The 12,509-nt window shown below is 36.7% G+C and overlaps 1 protein-coding gene across 1 annotated transcript in view; it reads left to right on the top strand.

Moving 5' to 3' along the window:
• LOC126824026 (vesicular glutamate transporter 2) overlaps window positions 1–12,509 on the top strand; it is a 121,564-nt gene that overhangs the window by 85,524 nt on the left and 23,531 nt on the right. Inside the window, exons 8-9 of the mRNA XM_050553129.2 lie at window positions 1,145–1,294; window positions 4,862–4,991. Of these exons, the coding sequence (XP_050409086.2) occupies window positions 1,145–1,294; window positions 4,862–4,991 (280 nt within the window). The remainder of the gene's footprint in view (window positions 1–1,144; window positions 1,295–4,861; window positions 4,992–12,509) is intronic.

Here is a 12,509-nt window from a genome sequence, read left to right as displayed (position 1 = left end):
AGTCTGATAATTTTCATATATATATATATTTTTTCAATTCTGGAATTATTTATTGTCTCTTATGATTTACTTGCTTGTTTTAAGATATAAGATTTTAAAGATTTATTTCTCCATTTTTTTTCTTCTGTTTTATTTTTTATTGAAACTTGGAGGCGCAAATAAATATATTTAACAATTATTTCTCCAATTTTTTCTTCTGTTTTATTTTTAACTTGGAACTTGGAGGGGCAAAGAAATATATTTAACAATTTGTTTTTAACAACATTTAACGTTACCGCAGTATTTTATTGACACAGTTGATTCTTATTCCGTTTCGTATCTTTCTCCTGCTCATCATAAAACGAAAAGAAATTGAAATCATGCATTTATATAATTGTTTCATTTTGTTTTATTTATTTCCTCAAATAATTTTATTGTACAATTACATAAAAACGAGACGATTCCGAAGTCGTGCATTTCGATTAATTAGTAATAGCCGTGTTTCGTTTCGTATTATACATTTTCGTTTCGTATTATACATTTTCCCATATAACTTTATTTTACAATTTTATACACATGCATCATAAAACGAAACGAATTGTGAATTATGTGTACGTTTTAGATTGTAATCTTCTTGTTATATGCGCACATTTTCATGAGAACGTATATATTGTCGCCGCCCTTGTCCGCCCGGTCGTCTATCGGTTCACATTTTGTTTGTGGACACTCTAGAGTTAGAAATGTTTATCCGATTTTGACGAAACTTGAAATATAGGTTTATATCCCAAAGATCTCGGTTCCTTTCGACATTGGTATGTATCGTACCGTACCATCATGGCCCCAGATTGTACAAAAATCGTGGCATTAGCTTGTGGACACTCTAGAGGTCACAATTTGTTTCAGAATTTGATGAAACTTAATCGGACCGCAACATCCAGGATTATTGTATGCTTTTTCAGCTTGTTCTCTGTCCTTGTGGGCGTATCTTGCATGGCAAGAGCTTGTGTTAACTCTGAATGTAATCCTCTTGTGTTAATTATTTTCAGAATGTAATCCTGTGTTAACTATTTTCAGAATGTAATCTCGCTGTGTTAAACTATTTTCAGAATGTAATCTTGTGTTAACTAATTTCAGAATGTAATCTCGCTGTGTTTACTATTTTCAGAATGTAAAAACACCCTGGTTGAAATTCTTCACATCAATGCCAGTTTATGCTATCATGGTGGCTAATTTCTGTCGTAGTTGGACCTTTTATCTTCTCATTATCAGCCAACCGACTTATTTCCTTAAAGTTTTCCAGTTTGAAGTTTCTAAGGTAAGCACTTTCTCATTCACAAATTAAATGGGGTTTAACGTGTGTCCAGGGTAACGAAAATGGACACGAGTGTAGGTTTTGATCGAAAAGGGGCGTTTCTGTTTATTCTCCGTCGATTTTCAACTTTCAAACCCATCTGTTTTACCAAACTCGGTTATACAAACTGTCAAGGGGTCTTTAACGTGCTGCCAATGGAAAAAACGGGGTCTCTGGGCTTTTTTTGTCCCATTTTCTCGAACGACGAGACCCCCCCCCCCCCATCGGGTATCAATATCTTTTACCATTAAAATGAATGGATTATTGGCATTACCCATGCATAATTAGTTATCGTATCTATCCCAGTCTGCAGTGAGTACGGCAATGGCGCAGAAATAGGTTACGAGAAATAGACAGTGCTTTAGTTTACGAGAAATAGACCAGTAGTATTTTCAGTGCTTAGGTTACGACACATAGACAGTGTATTTCCAGTGCTTTAGGTTACAAGAAATAGACAGGATATTTTCAGTGTTTAGGTAACGAGAAATAGACAGTTGTATTTTCAGTGTTTAGGTTACGAGAAATAGACAGGATATTTTCAGTGTTTAGGTAACGAGAAATAGACAGTTGTATTTTCAGTGTTTAGGTTACGAGAAATAGACAGTATATTTTCAGTGTTTAGTTTACGAGAAATAGACAGTTGTATTTTCAGTGTTTAGGTTACGAGAAATAGACAGTATATTTTCAGTGTTTAGGTTACGAGAAATAGACAGTTGTATTTTCAGTGTTTAGGTTACGAGAAATAGACAGTATATTTTCAGTGTTTAGGTTACGAGAAAAAGACAGGATATTTTCAGTGTTTAGGTTACGAGAAAAAGACAGGATATTTTCAGTGTTTAGGTTACGAGAAAAAGACAGGATATTTTCAGTGTTTAGGTTACGAGAAAAAGACAGGATATTTTCAGTGTTTAGGTTACGAGAAAAACAGTATATTCTCAGTGTTTAGGTTACGAGAAATAGACAGTATATTTTCAGTGCTTAGGTTACGACACATAGACAGTGTATTTTCAGTGTTTAGGTTACGAGAAAAAGACAGGATATTTTCAGTGTTTAGGTTACGAGAAAAAGACAGGATATTTTCAGTGTTTAGGTTACGAGAAAAAGACAGTATATTCTCAGTGTTTAGGTTACGAGAAATAGACAGTATATTTTCAGTGCTTAGGTTACGACACATAGACAGTGTATTTCCAGTGCTTTAGGTTACGAGAAATAGACAGTATATTTTCAGTGTTAAGGTTACGAGAAATAGACAGTTGTATTTTCAGTGTTTAGGTTACGAGAAATAGACAGGATATTTTCAGTGTTTAGGTAACGAGAAATAGACAGTTGTATTTTCAGTGTTTAGGTTACAAGTAGACAGTATATTTTCAGTGTTTAGGTTACGAGAAATAGACAGTATATTTTCAGTGTTTAGGTTACGAGAAAAAGACAGGATATTTTCAGTGTTTAGGTTACGAGAAAAAGACAGGATATTTTCAGTGTTTAGGTTACGAGAAATAGACAGTTGTATTTTCAGTGTTTAGGTTACAAGTAGACAGTATATTTTCAGTGTTTAGGTTACGAGAAAAAGACAGGATATTTTCAGTGTTTAGGTTACGAGAAATAGACAGTATATTTTCAGTGTTTAGGTTACGAGAAAAAGACAGGATATTTTCAGTGTTTAGGTAACGAGAAATAGACAGTATATTTTCAGTGTTTAGGTAACGAGAAATAGACAGTATATTTTCAGTGTTTAGGTTACGAGAAATAGACAGTATATTTTCAGTGTTTAGGTTACGAGAAAAAGACAGGATATTTTCAGTGTTTAGGTAACGAGAAATAGACAGTATATTTTCAGTGTTTAGGTAACGAGAAATAGACAGTATATTTTCAGTGTTTAGTTAACGAGAAATACGACCATATACTTTAACATTATGTTTTGTAACCCATTCTTTAATAAAGTCGCAAAGACTAGCATCGCCATTTTGTCGTTTGTCTGAACCCTGTCTAAGTATGGACACTGCTCGTCAAATACGAGTGGTTTTTTTTCCGGGGACCGTTATTTAAGATGTCTGACTTTTTCTTATATTATGATAAGGTCTTTATCATGTCGGCCATTTAAGACCTGTCAGTCTGGTGGTCAGTTAATTAAACACCAATCAAAGACTTTTAATACTAGTCTTGATTAGCAGGTCGTTTTTATATCGTACCGACTAAAAAGATATGCCTTGGAATAGGGGTTAACCTTTCTACAAAGACTAGGTCAATACAATATATATAAAAATAGAGAGAAAAATGAAGATTGAAGTCCGCTCGAAACAAACTAGGTCATTTTGGGAGTAACACTTGTTTTTTGTTTTTTATTTCAATAATTCGCTTAATTTTTTCTCAAAATTATTGATATGCTGAGTTTTGCCAAACTCTTGTTACTAAAAGGATACCGTAAAAACAGCATCAAACATACATCCAATATTGTTACCAAAAAAAAAGAAAATTAGTTTTTATTTCTAACGACCTGGCAACCGTGGCTATCATTTCCTGTATTTGATAAGGCCAAGGAGGTCAAGGTCGACATGTGACATGTTGATTTGACGTGAAGTGGTTTTTATAGTTATGTCGACAAATTCATTCACTTTATTTCCAAGCAAATTAACCAAGACACATTCAAGTGACGCAAAAAAATAGCAAGGCGTTAAACCCCATTCCATTTCATTTCATTTCAACAAACAGCATTTTGCTAGATAAAGACTTGGGAGAGAGAACCCTAGTCAAAACGTCTCTTATTAAATAAAAAACCTTAACTGTATTATTACTACTACTATTATTATTATTCCATATAATCGTGTCCTGTGTATTGTAGCAGTGTATATGTTCATATATAATTTGCATACGTATTTAATGAATAAGATTTAAATTGCATATTTTATTTTAAAACTAAAGTAACATTTTTTTGCTGACGTTGATAGATAGCAGCTGAACTCTGTTATATAAGAATGTTGACGCGAGAGAGAGAGAGAGAGAGAGAGAGAGAGAGAGAGAGAGAGAGAGAGATTGGGTTTAATGTCCACTCGACACAAACTAGGTCATTTCGGGACTAACACATGGTTCAATTTTATTTCAACAATTCGCTTGCGCGTAGGGGTCTTTAGCAGTGGGAGGAAACTGTAGGACCCGGAGAAAACCCACGAGGTTGGACAGGCGACCCTACTCCTTGTCACTACTCATTGCCACGTACAACCCACGGATTAAAGAGACACTAGAAGAGTCCTTTATTTTATGTTATTTTAGCATGGGTTTAAGTATAATTAATGGTGACACGTAAGACTTTTTAAACAATACCCTATGTAATTTAAATTGAATATCTATGCAAATTATATATGAAAATATGCAATACTACAATATTAGTTATATATAGCCCAAAATGGTGAATGCGACAACTAAGTATATTAAAGTGCTTGCCTCGGTTTAAATTTCAGAGTGTAATTGTTTAATTTAAAAAAAAAAAAAAAAAACTAGAATAATAATAATAAAGTTTATTTTCCAATTTTTCAGAGTGGAACCCTTTCAGCTCTGCCTCATCTAGTCATGGCTATTATTGTACCTATAGGAGGTCAGGTCGCTGATATGCTACGACGACAAATTCTCACCACAACCGTTGTTAGAAAAATCTTTAACTGTGGAGGTAAGTCATTCATTCATTCATTCATTCATCCATTCATTTATTTATTCATTCATTCATTCATTCATTCACTCAGAAACAGCAGCTCTTAGTTTATAGAGAAAGCATGAACACTGAGGGTAATTTATTGGACTGGAAGTGGAAGGCATAGTTGATTTATGAGTGTGGATCTTAACGAAACGAACGGCAGGCTACACAAATGTATTTACTTTTTAGCCTGAACCCAATTAAGTTATGTATGGGTATAGTCGGTGATGGTGGATGTATTGAAATGTGCTTCCGTCCGTCTATCCGACTAGCATTTGTTTCCCGAACATTTCTCAGGAACCGCTCGAGACATCTCAGTTACTCAGTTAAATAATATTTCCATAGAAACAAAGTTACGTTGGTGGTGGGGCAGGAATTTTTGCAGGGGGGGTTTTGCCAGGCTTCTGTTAAGGAAATTTGATAATTGACATTGCATGATGCCACCATCGTCTCTAAATTACGTAGGCATACATACACATTGAGATTTTTAAAGAGAAAAATCCAACACCCCGTTTGATGTCAATTTTTATCATGAATTAATAGGATCATATTGTGATTCAATTTCATTGATGCAAAGCATTAATTGTGATATCACATATGTCTATATCATTATTTCGCGCTTTGAATGTCAATCCCATCCCACCATCTGATAATAAAGGATAAAGCACACGACCCTTTTCTCATAAAGTGTTGTTTTACAATTGTTTTAGGCAGCTAAGCATTGTGGGGTTTGGACATTGTACCCCTCCCCCACCCGATCCCACCCTGATGGGGGTACAATATGTTCCACCCGTCTCGGCTTTGATCCCCGGGGCTTATATCAGGAAGCACTAATGTTAGGTAATTCTCCATTCCTAGGAGAAATCGTTATAAAAATTTAGACATGTCTTCTTTTTAATATCTGCGTCCGAGTTTTGTTTATGCCTTATGTCAGGTAATTCTCCAGTCCTCGGAGAAATCGCTATAAAGGTAGAATTTAGACATGTCTTTTTAATGTCTGCGTCCCAGTTTGGTTTATGCCTTATGTCAGGTAATTCTCCAGTCCTCGGAGAAATCGCTATAAAGGTAGAATTTAGACATGTCTTTTTAATGTCTGCGTCCCAGTTTGGTTTATGCCTTATGTCAGGTAATTCTCCAGTCCTCGGAAAAATCGCTATAAAGGTAGAATTTAGACATGTCTTTTTAATGTCTGCGTCCCAGTTTGGTTTATGCCTTATGTCAGGTAATTCTCCAGTCCTCGGAGAAATCGCTATAAAGGTAGAATTTAGACATGTCTGTTTAATGTCTGCGTCCCAGTTTGGTTTATGCCTAATGACAGGTAATTCTCCATTCCACGGAGAAATCGCATTAAAGGTAGAATTTAGACATGTCTTTAAATGCATTATCCTCGAGTATGTTGAAGAATAACCCAGGGGAGTATCAACAGTAGTAAATAAATGAAGTATAATGAGTTTAACGTTTTCCCTGTCTCCTCTAGAGTAAAAATAATACTTAGTCTCGTTAAACCAGACCGTCTGTAGACTAGAACATTAATATACCCTAGAGTCTCGAGACGGAATATAAGCCGCATAATGAATCCCGCTTCATTGCCGTACATTGAATAATGGCAGCAGAATACATCGCGTTAGTTATTACCGGGTCTCGCGAGATTCAAGATGGCGTTGGATATGTTATGCGATTTAAAGCTGATCACGTCAAGCACCAATCGCGTGTCTGTTCTCCTTTCTCGTGTAACCGATTTTATTTAAATTTATTACCACCAAGTAATCCCGCAAGCGGCTTGGGGAAATCGTAACAAATTCCCAACCGTGCTGTTTTTTTCCGTTGGTTTATGAAATCCATATGTTGGAGCCAAAGTGTGGGGATCACGTGGCTAAGTGGGTAAGACGCTGGCTCGCTAGCCTGGAGGTCGGGTGTTCGATCCCTGGATTGGCCGAGAAAGTTCATCCCCCTTGTCAGTGATGAGACGAAAAACTGAGGTCCCGTGTATACATTGGAATGCAGGTAAAAGATCCCTTGGCAGTTGGAATTCGATATAAGAGTAGGCGATAGTGCCGCTGCCCGGGCAAAATTTCCCTCATAGCACACTGTATGGCGTATGCCCGTATTCATTAGCCCAGTATAGGAGCAGAACAGTAGGACGTTAAACCCCATTTCATTTCATTTCATGGAGCCACAGTGAGTATGGCCTCTGTTCACTAAGAAGTTACCGGTGTGGAGAAAGTTGAACGTGACTAGAGTTTACGCCAGGCGCTCCAGTCTTCTCCCACATCTAAAGACCCATTCCGCAAGCGAATAATTTAAATAAAATTGAACCGTACGTTAGTCCCGAAATGGCCTAGTTCGAGTGGGCGTTAAACCCCATCTCTCTCTCTCCCTCTCTCTCGCTCTCTATTTACCGCCCTTTTTGATTGGCCCCTTTGGTGCAGAAAGTAAAACGTTAAACCCCATTTCAATTCATTTTAGACGGAATTTAGATCCTTTCACAAAAAATTCAATTTAGTTACCTCGTGTGTAGAAAATCGTACAATGATTCGACAGTTACGAATGTCTTTGGACTAAACTTGCTTTGTCAAATTCGATATTAATGTGTACTATTTTCTTTTTAAGAAACATATCAAATGTGTTTGACCATGTGATCATTGTGTTTCATTAAACACGGAATTTAAATTCTTTGACCAAAATGTCAATTTAGTTACCTCGTGTGTAGAAAATCGTACAATGATTCGACAGTTACGAATGTCTTTGGACTAAACTTGTTTATTTTTACATTCGACATTAATGTGTGATAGTTTTTCTTTTTAAGAAACATATTATTAAATGTTTTTGACCATTTGATCATTGTGTTTCAATAAACCTATCAAATTGACAAATTAATTTATTATATTATATTTTTTTGTAAAAAGAAAACGTGAATTAATACAAATTGAGATAAAGACGGAACACATTATTTTTGTATTTTTGTTCTAGTTGACAGGCTTTGAAAGTCAGTTTTATCAGTTGAATCAAATGATTTGCACAAACATTCACCAATTTATCTTGCATCGGTGAATCTGTCAGCCATTGTTTTTCTTGACAGTAAGCTTTATGTTATTTTGCTTTCGGGATGAGTTGTTTTTTAAATGTAAATAAATTCCTATCAATTGAAAGTGATAAGGTAGTTAATAATTATCGCCCTTGCATCGCCTCTTCAATAAGGACGTTAAATCATTTGTAATGAGCAGTTAAATAGTCAAAATCAGATTACAGGTACACTCGATCATCCGGTTCAATTCAATACAATGGACTTAGTTTCAACCTTTTCAAGAGACTCGGTCATCCATTCCAATTTCATCCCTGATATTGACTTATAGACTCGATCATCCAATCCCAGTATGGACTTAGCTTCAATGAGCTGTATGGCCACAGATCACTAATGATTTCCCCATTGACTTTAATGTTAATTCTCGTCTCTTAGACCGGCTCTTAACTTTTTCCCAAATTTTCGTTGGGTAGAACGCTTTCTACCACAGATGGAGCAACATGTGGCAACCTCTTGCCCAAAAGCACGTATGGGGTTCACCATGGAAAACTTGAGATACACAAGCCGGAAGTAGAGACAAGAAAACATGCAATTTTTGACCCTACATTTCAACCTAACCAACCTCTCAACTCTTGTATCCTTCCGCCTCAAAATCGTGAATATTCACGAAAACCTGGCAGAAAATATATTTTCAAACCCTTTTCTTCGATTCTACACCAAAAAATCAACAAAAATCGCCATGCAAAAGGGGGGAAAAGGGAAAGGGAGAGAAAGACTAAAAATAACTTTCGCCCTACATTCGTGGGTGCCGGCGTAGACATATTTGGTGAGCTGTGTCCGTATATGCGAACAGAAAGATTAACAAGAAAGTCAAATAACGGCGTCTGCGCACAAGCCCATCTTTCCTCTTGAACTGCTTACTGTATCGTCACGTGACCGCTATGGCGTATGCCCTTGAAAAAAAAGAAAGAAAAAAAAAGCGATCTGAACGTCAGCATGACGTCAGTAAATTTTTGAAAGACACTTCAATTATCTTTTAAGTTGAAATACTATTTTAAAATGTTTATTTATTAAATATGAATCATTTGAAGGAAATATGAATCATTTCCCCTTATCTACACGTCAGCATGACGTCAGTAAATTTTTGAAAGACACTTCAATTATCTTTTGTGTTGAAATACTATTTTAAAATGTTTATTTATTAAATATTAATCATTTGAAGAAAATATGAATCATATTCCGTTATCGGATTCCGTAGGGAATGCGAACTAATAAAGCAATGTTCTTTTAAACTGCACTACTTTGTATCACTACGCAAAATGGCCCCAAAATGAAATAAAATGGAGTTTAACGTCCTACTGTTTTGCTTTAAGTGAGCTAATGAAGACTGGCATACGCCATACAGTGTGATATGTGGGAAGTTTTGCCAGGACAGCGGTACTATGGCCTACTCTAAATCGAATTCCAACTGTCAAGGGATCTTTTGCGTGTACGCTAATGTGTACACGTTACCTCGTTTTTTTCGGATAATCCGAACTACTAGACAGTTGTCTTCGTCAGGCTCTCCGTCCTGCAGAATCCCCGGTTGTACGTGGCAAGGAGTAGTGTCGCCTGTCCAACCTCGTGGGTTTTCTCCGGGTCCTCCGTTTTCCTCCCACTGCTAAAGACCCCTACGCGCAAGCGAATTATGTAAATAAAATATGTTAGTCCCGAAATGACCTAGTTTGTGTCGAGTGGACGTTAAACTCCATCTCTCACTCTCTCTCCGTCCTGCATCACTGACAAGGGACAAAATGACCACGGGCAAGATGGGTGGGATGGCGTTTAACGTCTTGTCAAGTCAACAACACAGCTCGATGGTTACTTGTTCAATGCAAACTAGGGAGGAATTGTTGGTGGTGATTGGCGGGGGGGGGGGGGGGGTTCGCTGAAAGTAACGTTTCCATTTACAATTATTGGATTACAAATTGTCAATGGTTCTTTGACACGCCAGCGCCAGTGGGCCGCGGGTTTTTTTTTATTGTATTTATGTTATAACCGAACAACTAAGCACACAGTTGCCCGGCTTGAAAAATCCCGATATTACGCTCCGACCTGAGCATGAATTCGACCCACTGAAAGCCTTTTCCCCTGGACCATCTACAAACAGTACCGACATAATATTAAAATCGGGTGTACGGAAATTACCGAGAACTGTCCAGGGGTTTTTAATATAAAAAAAACTATAGTACTGTAGATACTGAAATATCCAATTAAATTATTTTCAGTGCCGTAAATAACCGATGATACCCAATAAAATCGAAGCAGTGCTTTGGATACGGAAATCACCAAATATTATTCAATTAAATTATTTTCCGTGCCGTAAATAACCGATGATTACCGAGAACTGTCGAGTGGTTATTATTAAAAATATATATATAAAAAATAACTCGAAATAGTGCTGTAGATACGGAAATCATCGATGATTTTCCAATTATCTTATTTTAAGTGTCGTAAATAACCGATGATTACCGAGAACTGTCGAGTGGTTATTATTAAAAATACACATAAAAAAGTAACTCGAAATAGTGCTGTACATACGGAAATCATCGATGATTTTCCAATTATCTTATTTTAAGTGCCGTAAATAACCGATGATTCCCGAGAACTGTCGAGTGGTTCTTGATATAAATAAAACCCCATAAAATAGAAGCAGTGCTGTAGATACGGAAATTACCAATGATTATTCAATTAAATTATTTTCCGTGCCGTAAATAACCGAGGATTACCGAACTATAATATTTCAAGGGTTGGAAATGGACATCAATAATTGGCTAGTAAAAAGGAGATAATGATTAAAGGAAGAAATCCCCCTGGAGGAAGAAACGATCGTCGTAGTTGATTACTTCTCAGTGATCACTTTATCAGGAGATGACTGTAGCTAACTAATGTACTCAGTTATTGTATGGCCACACTTAATAGATCCTATAAAGCTAATACATAACGAAATCAAGGTTCAATAATCACATTTTACGGGAGGATTTGTTACAAGCACCGTCTTTGTATTCTTAGCATGTGGAATTATCTTGCAAGTGGTTTATGCCCATGAATTTGTTTTTGACGTTGGAATTCGTGTAAAATCTTAAAATTTCATAGTATTGGAAATGAAATGAAATGGGGTTTATCGTTTAACGTCCTACTGTTCTGCTCCGAACTGGGCTAATGAAGACGGGCATACGCCATACAGTGTGCTATGAGGGAAATTTGTACACGAGACCTAGGTTTGTCGTGCCATCCGAACGACTAGACAACTGTCCTTGCTAGGATTTGAAATGAAATGGGGTTTAAAGTCTTACTTTTCGGCACCGACTGGGATAATGAAGATATCGTTTTATCAGAGAATATGTTCAAAGCGCCCTTTTTTTGGTATACTTAGCGTATGTTTATCGGAAATTTGTGACAAGGAGTAGGGTCGCCTGTCCAACCTCGTGGGTTTTCTCCGGGTCCTCCGATGTCCTCCCACTGCTAAAGAAACCTACGCGCAAGCGAATTATTGACATAAAATTGAACCATATGTTAGTCCCGAAATGATCTCTCTGTCCCTCTGTCTGTCTGTCTGTCTCTCTCTCTCTCTCTCTATCTCTCTCTCTTATCGGAAATTTAAATTAAATGGGGTTTAAAGTCCCACTTTTCTGCACCGACTGGCCTAATAAAGACAACGTTTTATGAGAGAATCTGTGCAAAGCGCATTCTTTGTCTACTTAGCAAGGATCATTCTCGGTTTATACCCATAGAGAAATCAGGGGTGAATTCGTGTAAACTCGCATTTTATGGGAGAACTTGCTGAAAGTGCTTTCTTTGTATATTATTAATGACTAATCGTTTCCATAGAGATCACCGGTAAGAAATAAAGAGAATATTCGTCTTATGGCGTCCAATATATCATAAACAAATTCCTACGCAATCCTAGTAAATGAGTTTTGCTAAACAAGCATAGGAAATGTATATCTTGTATGAAAAAATAAAAATAAAAGAGATAGTCCTTTTTGATTTCGTCTAATTAAAGTGCTAATGTGTTTCAATTTGTGATGGAAAATGAAATGAAATGGGTTTTAACGTCCCTGTTTTCTCCACCTTGCGAGTAAATAAAAATCGGCATGAGAGCAATTCGCTACGATCCACTTGTATTTCGAATTGCAACTGCTAAGGGTTGCTGTACTTGCACGTGCACGACATCCGAAGGACTAGACGATTTTTTTTACGTATTTCAAATTGCAACTGTCAAGGGTTGTTTTACGTGAACACCATCCGAAGGACTAGGCACTTTTACTTACAACATTTTCCTCATTGGCGTGCACGTAAAAGGATCCTTGGCAGTTGAAATTCGAAATAAGAGTAGGACATAACGGCGTATTCCGGGCAAAACTTCCCTCATAGCACACACTGTATGGTGTATAATGCCTGTCTTCATTGGCCAAACCAGAGCAGAACAG

The sequence above is a fragment of the Patella vulgata genome, chromosome 6, assembly GCF_932274485.2.
Source record: "Patella vulgata chromosome 6, xgPatVulg1.2, whole genome shotgun sequence".
Lineage (NCBI taxonomy): Eukaryota > Metazoa > Mollusca > Gastropoda > Patellidae > Patella > Patella vulgata.
This window is presented reverse-complemented; position numbering and strand designations above follow the sequence as displayed.